The sequence below is a fragment of the Schistocerca americana genome, chromosome 1, assembly GCF_021461395.2.
Source record: "Schistocerca americana isolate TAMUIC-IGC-003095 chromosome 1, iqSchAmer2.1, whole genome shotgun sequence".
Lineage (NCBI taxonomy): Eukaryota > Metazoa > Arthropoda > Insecta > Orthoptera > Acrididae > Schistocerca > Schistocerca americana.
In genome coordinates this window covers 772,565,646-772,573,592 of record NC_060119.1, presented here as the reverse complement: position 1 = coordinate 772,573,592, position 7,947 = coordinate 772,565,646, and the positions used below count along the sequence as shown (strand labels likewise).

Below are 7,947 nucleotides of genomic sequence, written 5' to 3'. Positions count from 1 at the left end.
ATACTTTGTCTTTCAGACATATGTGCACCTTATGAGTTGACTGTCATCACTTTCGTTATCTCTAATTCATGTTTACTATCCTTTTTGGCAATATAAAATAGTGTACGGAAGAAAAAGAGCTTTTTGTCCTCACAAAAATAAATTCTTAGTGTACATGACCCTAGCAGATGATGTGCACACAACGGTAACTGATTTCATAACCGTATTCATACCCACTGTGGCTGTAATTGTACATTAAATAATTAATTAACAAAACTACTTCGTAAGTAGTTACTAAAATTATACATGTCAGCTACGACGCTTTTCGGAGACTTAGCTACATCTTGCACTGACACTATGGGTATTAGCTCCCCTGAACTGCTTTCTGAGCCCTTACTGTATTAGAAGCACTGCAAGAATTTAATATTTTGTTAGTTACATAGAAGAGAATCAGTTAGGATAAAGTAACAATAACCATTCCTAAAAAACTGCTGCATTAATACCAGTAACTTTGTTATTTTATATTTCACGCTGCAGAAATCTGTTCTGAACTATGCAATGTTCAGAAATTTATAATGGTTATTAGACGATTATCATGCTTGTGAGTCAATATTCAACAACCTTCCATCGAATGTCGAACAGTACGTCAACGAAATACTGCACGACATGCCGAAATTGCACCTCCAAAGTATAGACATTTTAGATACAAAGCTGCTATCTCTATTGCTTGTACTGCAATGTACATCGCTGTACTGTTATACGATATAAATAACATAGAACAGCTTCGTCTGATGTTCTTCAGGCCCAAATAACTTCTTATGTAACAGTATGTCTCACTAGACGGGTACTTACATTTCCACAACGGATTTCATCAAAAATCTAGATCTACCCTAGACCGTAGACCTTCTCCCGTTAAGATCGGTTTCACCGCGGACAGAAAAGCACGCCCCGCACGTGGATTAAGAACATATTGTGGTTGAGACATCCGTTCTTGTCCAGAATACGTCGTCACAACCTTGCTCCCATTCATTAATTCTCGTAGACAGTGTCTTCCGCTACCCAGAGAAATGAACACCCCATAACAAAACAATTTTGAACAAAATACAGTCAAACGCTTTGCATGATGACTTTTCTAAAAGTAACACACAAAATATATTAGAGAAACGTTTGAATGATCCATGAAACCATTTACAGCAAGTAAGGTTGTTAAATGTTTTCTAACGTGTGTTGATTTCTACTTCTACAAAAATCATTTCACAAAAAAAATGACCTTTTTTACTCTCCATGTTTTTCATTTCCAAGTTTTGTTGAGAAAGCTTGAAATATATATTTCAATATTGATTGGAATTCTGATATTGGTGACAGTACATAAATCAAGAGAAAAGAGAGAATTTTAAAGAAAGAATTATATATTTTCCATATTAATGTGCCTGTTTATATGCAGAACAACTAAGCCTTGAAGATATGAACCTCTCGACACTTCACTCACGCAGCTGGCAACAGCAATTTCCAGTTTCTCTCAAATGAATAATAAGATTTTCCTAATTACCCTGATTATTTTTCAGTAATTACAACGTTTTTACAAAACTATACCTCATATTGGGCAATTTGATACCCCATTTGTCAAATTCTGAGAGTTTGGCTATGAAATTGCGGATAAAAATGTTTTCTTTAATCACTAAGTTTTTCTTAACAATCCTGATTACTTTCAAGCAATTAAATCTTTCGTTGCAAAAGATGACATTACGCCGGTTCGGTTTGATATCTATGGGTCTATTTCCAGCTCTTCGTTTGGCTATGAAAATTCGGACAAAAATCTGTTGTGTAGTTTCTAGGGAGGCTTGTTTTCGCCGTGGTCAGAAATTTAATAAAATATGTGAGCTAAGGCAAAGGGCTATACCACTGCACATTAAATTGTACATATTTAACTAGTTTCTGGGTTTTTAATTTGCCTAAGTAGAGCCACATTCTTTTTTCTACTTGTTTTTTGTGCGTCTTTTTTTTTCGAAAAATATTTTGAAGCGTGTGCACGGATACTAGAAGACCAAAACACATACGTGTGTTGAAATAGACATCTTTAAAAGTATTATTGTAGTGAAGAGTTAAACTAAACTGACACAAACACCCAGCTCTGTAGCGTTATAAGATCTCTCTCCATTGGGGCTACGGAAAAGATAAAGTCCTGTGAAACGTGTTGTAGGTATAAATGAACAGTGAATGGTAACAGTAATTTTGTTGTTTCATTCGCTATCAGCAAGGCACAGTAAAGATTAACCTAAAATATTGCCACCTAAAAGTGCTTCAAGAATTAATTTTCTTCGAATAACTAACCGAATAGCTACAGTTTATGACGGTCGTGATTAACCTTCTAATTACCATTGTAGTAGAGTTAAGTTTCTTGAAACTCAAGAAATGAGCCTCTTAAGTATATTAAGAGCGATATGGTTTCTTGTTCATAATCTCAAGTAGTGGAAAAGAAAGCCATGGATATATAGTCTCATTACACATTTTGTACATTTACCAAGAATGTAGGCTATGTGCATTGCCCTTAACATTGTTGTGGTGCTATTTCAGCAGGAACAGGTACAAGTAGAGACACTGGTAAGCAAATTTGGATATGATTCTGTAGAAGAAAGTTACAAGTACCTCAAACGACTGAACACATTCCAAGTCAGTAGCATCATGAATGGTGTTAGGATAAAATAGATACAATAATATTAAGTGAATAATAAGGATATGAGCATCTGAATTCTACATGCTACGTTACATGAAACTATAAGCTTAAACTATCAGGTACACTGTGTGAACGGTTAGTAGCTTTTTCACATGTACAATTTTGTCCCAACAGATAAATGAAATTTTCACTACAGCAACATTCCGTTCACTTTTAATAACTGTAACATGTGATTTGATTCTTCCATCGCTGTTTGATGAAAAATCATATTTTTAAATCGAAAATACAACAATGTAGGTTTTCTACAGTGTTAATTTATTACAGTAACCAGTTTGCGGCATAAACGTCATACTCAGATAATAAATGGTTGACTAATGATCTTCTAGGCAGAAATCAGTTAAGTAAATAATATTGTAGAATATCCATACATTGTGATTTTTGGTATAAATAACTTTACTGTATACAATATCAAACGTGTAAATTGTACAAAAATACGACGTTTATCACACAGTCATATAAGGCAGAAAAATATACAGCTGCTTCATACTACAACTCTTGCAATTAGTACTACAGCATAAAAAAGTATGAACTACCACAACCAAAAATATCAGCACAAATATTCTCAGTGTCTTCTCATATATGAACACAGTTGTTGTCTATGTGATGACAACTTTATGAAAACTTTTTATGTAGGCTCGAAATCGTTTCACATGTATCTGTGTCCTGCGTTCTACATGCTACCAGGTAACACAGATATCACTAATAAAAAAGCTTCATAAACTGTGTTTCTGTGGTTCAGAAGGGACAGCACAGGCCCCAAGGATCCTGTATTTCGAAGCAAACGTTGAAAGGAAAGCAGATGGTTATCTTGGCATTGACTGTCACGACTTTGTAGTAGGTAACGTTTGACCTCGCTTGCACCCAGCGGTTTAGGATGGACTGAAATGTCTTCGACAACGAAATGCTCTGTAAACAAAGAAAAGAAGAATACTAAGAGTTAAGAAATATACATTAGGGTTAATCAGACACTATATTGCTAATACAAATGGAGCAATACTAGTAAGATATTCACTACAATAGGAGATAAATGGCTTGGATATTAGCAGTATTTTTTTTAAATGGTGAAAACTGATTTGAAGCCTTGACTAAATATGTTTATTTTGACATGGGCCAGTTCCATGAACTACAATTGTCAGTACACTCACTGAGTGCGGTTGAGAACTAGCATAAATCAGTGATTAACATGTATTAGTACAATGCGAGAACCGAAAGGCAGGAGAAAAACAAACTCAACAGACATTGTCGCACCAGGTGCCTCCATGAGACGCTATCGTTGCTACTGAGAGATCTCATGTTTATTATTGGTCTGTGGGCACAACAATACTGCATAATGGATGAGCCAGAATTCTTTCTAGAAAGCAGAAAATTTTGCTAACCTAGGGCACACAGACCTACTTCTGTATCCGTATCCTGCTAACTACCGTGAAGTGTCTGGCAGAGGATACACTGCATACTACTTCTCGTTCCATTGACGTATGAAGCGCGGGCTCAGCGACCCCTTAGATGACAATGTGCGCGTCGTAATTTGTCTAATCTTATCTTCACCATCGCAATGGGAGCGATAAGTATAAGGCTGTAGTATATTCCCAGATACTTTGTTTAATAGTGCCTCTTAAAACTTTGTAATTACTTTTTACAGCGATAACTGAAATCTGTCTTCAGCATCTCCGTATGTCCTCCCCAGAGTCAAACAAACCTGTGAGCATCCATGGTATCCTTTCCTGTACACCTTCAATATCGCCTGTTACTCTTATGTGTGTGAGTCTCAGACAGTTGAGCAGCATTGTGAGATAGGTCGCGCGAGTGTTTTGTAAGCACTCTCCTTTGTAGGCCGACGACATATGCCCAGTCTGCTTCCAATGAACCAAAGTCTGCCATCTGCTGTACCAGTGACTGAGCCTGCATGATCATTCCAATTAACACCTCCACAAACCGTTAAACCTTGGAATTTGTATGAATTGTGGGATTCCAATTATGATTCATTAATATTATAGTGAAAGTGTGGTACATCCTAAAATACAAGGATTTTAAGCAGACTACATTCATACGTTTGAGATTTCATTCTATGAAAGTGGAATAGGAGTTGGGTGGTATGCTCCACAATGTGGCTGAGACCAGCGGTCGCTTTCATATTCGCATCGGTGGTACGGCAGCGGTGGGGAGTCTTACAGTCTCAGGCAATTTAATAACGTCAAAATGGCAACCCATTCTTAACTGCTCTACAGCTTAGTGTAAATATAATTGTGGGTGTGGATTTTCTAAATCATTATTTGTGTGAACCTGATTTTGATGCAATTCAGCAGAAGCTACAGGTAGATGAAACAGATGTGGTTGTGCCATTCGTAGCACAAAGATCAGTGTTCGGGTACCTCAAAAGTTCATTGCTTGGATGAATTGTATGGCAAACAAGGGACGAAAGTAGGCCTACTGTAGAAACAGTTATCGGGAGCACCAGTGAAAATAAGTAGTCCTCTAACACCGGATCAAAAACGAGTTAGGGACCAAATAGTTGAGAGAATTCTCGAGAAGAATATGTCAAAGTGTTGACCGTTTCCTGGCTGTTGGAAACTTCACAGCTGTGGTCATTTGAGCTATGTAAGACAGTTCTTCTTTTCCTTGTTCTACTCTGTTCCTTGTTTTGTTCTCTCCCTACGTCAATGAAATAAAGAATTTTGATTTTTGAGGTTTGGATATTGAGCGTATATTGGTGGTGGGATATGTTTAAGTTTAAATATTGGTTTTAGATTAATTTTCGTGTATTAAAGGTGTAAACATACAGGGCCAAAGAAAGAAGTCATCGTTGGTTTCCACTTTGGAGAATGGATTGGAAAACTAAGAGGTAAGAACAAAAGAGCACTGACCGATCTAAAAATGACGACAGAGGCAGCATGTGATCATTGTTAAGAACAATATTGAAAGTCTACCAATTAAAAAGTTGGGAGATAATTTTCAGTTTTTAGTGAAAAAGGGGAAAGAAACTGAGGATAAGACAGAATGTTACAAGTAAAAATATATTGAGTGCTCTATAGTATAAAGCTACCATCATTGACTAGTTTTGTAAATGCTAAATATAGCGCGTGTTGTACAGGAAAACGAAATATGTAGCCGTGAGCGCTAGTGATATAGTGGTGGTTAATTTTTTGTATGTACAGTAATGGACTAAGCAACTGTTAGCGCTAGTGCTTTAGTGGTATTAATGTTAAGCTTATGAAGTGGACAAACCAGCGTTAAGCATTAGCGCAGCAACCAATCTCATTTTATTTGTTGTGTTAATATTCAACGGACTGAGCAGCGATGAGTGCCAGTATAGAATCACAAATCTTCATAAATATACAATTATTGTTTAAAATAAGGTGAAAATGTCAATCTAGAAGGCATGGCATTAGTTAATTCAAGATATACAGTCCAAAATTTTGAAATACCCAGGTCTAACCGTTATATTTACAGTCATTTTTAAGAAGCTTGTAAGAAGGATGGAAAAGCTTCCAAGTTTCCACATTATGGGCAAGTATTATCATATCATGGAATATATTTAAGAAATAGTAATTTTTTTCTGTTTTCCGTCTTTCCCTTAGTTGCTCTAAATTCGTGGACGTATGTACCATCTGTTCAACTAAATGAAGGTAGTTCGTGTATTGCCATACCCGTTTCGCTTCTTTTACTTGGGAAGCTTCATCAGTGACCTGAAATACATTTTCCTTTTATGCATACAACAAACGTATTATTTGGTAGATATAATATGCTGCTATCTTAAGTTTTGTCGTGTTTTTCTCTTCTTCTTTGGTTAGAAGCAGCTTTTGTAGCGAAAGTTCCGTACTGTGAACGTATACCACAAAACGATACGTTCACAATACGGAACTTGTGCTACAAAAGTTGCTTCTAACCTAAAAAACACGAGTAAAACACGACAAAATGTAATATGGCAGCATATTATATCTACCACTTAATACGTTTATTGTATGTATAAAAGGAAACATGTATTTCAGGCCACTAATGATGCTTCCTAAATAAAAGAAGCGAAACGCGTGTGGCAATAAATGAAGTGCCTTCATTTAGTTGCATAGATAGTACATACCGCCATGGACATATTTAAGAGAATCTGGAACGTGTATAGGCCACATCGGATTATTGTCACAAGTGTGGTATTAGCGCACCCTCGCATGGACAAGTTCTCGGATTTGAAAACCTAGGCCACAGTTGAGTACCAGACAAGGCAGATAAAAGATCAGAGCCGAAGTATGTAACGGCGCCATCGCACAGATGTGTCGGGCAGAATACCCACGTGTTCCCCTACCTTTCGTCTGGTGTTACCGCAAAAGGAAGAAACACAGGTGGAACGCCTGTAGTCCGCCCCGCAACAGTCTCTAAATACGACTATCGCTGCAGAGGATAGAACATGTGGTGCATATGTCACAAAAGCGAGGGGGCCTTAAAAAGTGATTTCTGTGAAATAGGGTATAAGGAGTAGTACGCATAAAAAGTGTATATAATGTTGTGTATTGTATTTGTTTTTGTTTCTTACAACTACTTAAAACTTCTGAATGTTATTTGGATGTTAAAGACATAGTAGCAAGAGACGTGTGATTTTATATGGCTACAGCGGTCAGGGATACTTGAAAATTCGGTAGTAATAGCAAACGCAAACTCAATAGGCGTTGCAAGAGTTTCCTTAAGAATAAGATTTTGGTGGTTGCGTTAAAGATGTAAGTTACACCAGAAAGTTGTGACTAGTCTTGATTTCTAAAACTCCTGGAGTTGTAAAAGGGATGGAACTGGGGTGAGACGTGGTAGGGGTATGTTATCACATTGTCAACACACTTTTCCGAACGACAATATTACGTAATTTAATAAGTAGAGTAAGAGAATACGTTGTGGTAAAACATTTTCAAAATATGTATTTAATTTAATTCAAAACTGATTGGTGCCGATCGTATCTAAATCCACCAGTTGGATCCAGTTATGTGAATTTTAATTAAGTACGGGCGATATCAGAATTCGGGGTGGTGTTTGGAAGCCATATTTCGCCATCGTGAAGCTGGTGGGTGCAGCGTACTTGAGAAGGATGCAACTCATCCACATGATATGATAGCTCTGGGCCGTAACGGGACAAAAGCGAACATTTTGGAATGTTCTGGAAGCTTCATGCACAATACTGCCGTAAAAGGAACTCAAAGGGAAGACGCACCTTTGCTTGAATGAACTCATCTCTGACCCTGAAGGATGAGAGAAGAAAA

The 7,947-nt window shown here is 37.0% G+C and overlaps 1 protein-coding gene across 2 annotated transcripts in view; it reads right to left on the bottom strand.

Annotated features, from left to right (window-relative positions):
• Positions 1–2,743: 2,743 nt before the first annotated feature.
• Positions 2,744–7,947, bottom strand: part of LOC124545512 — a 45,557-nt gene continuing 40,353 nt past the window's right edge. For both annotated transcript variants that reach the window (XM_047124462.1, XM_047124470.1), the window contains exon 4: positions 2,744–3,619. In XM_047124462.1, the coding sequence (XP_046980418.1) occupies positions 3,449–3,619 (171 nt within the window). In that variant the 3' untranslated portion in view covers positions 2,744–3,448. The remainder of the gene's footprint in view (positions 3,620–7,947) is intronic.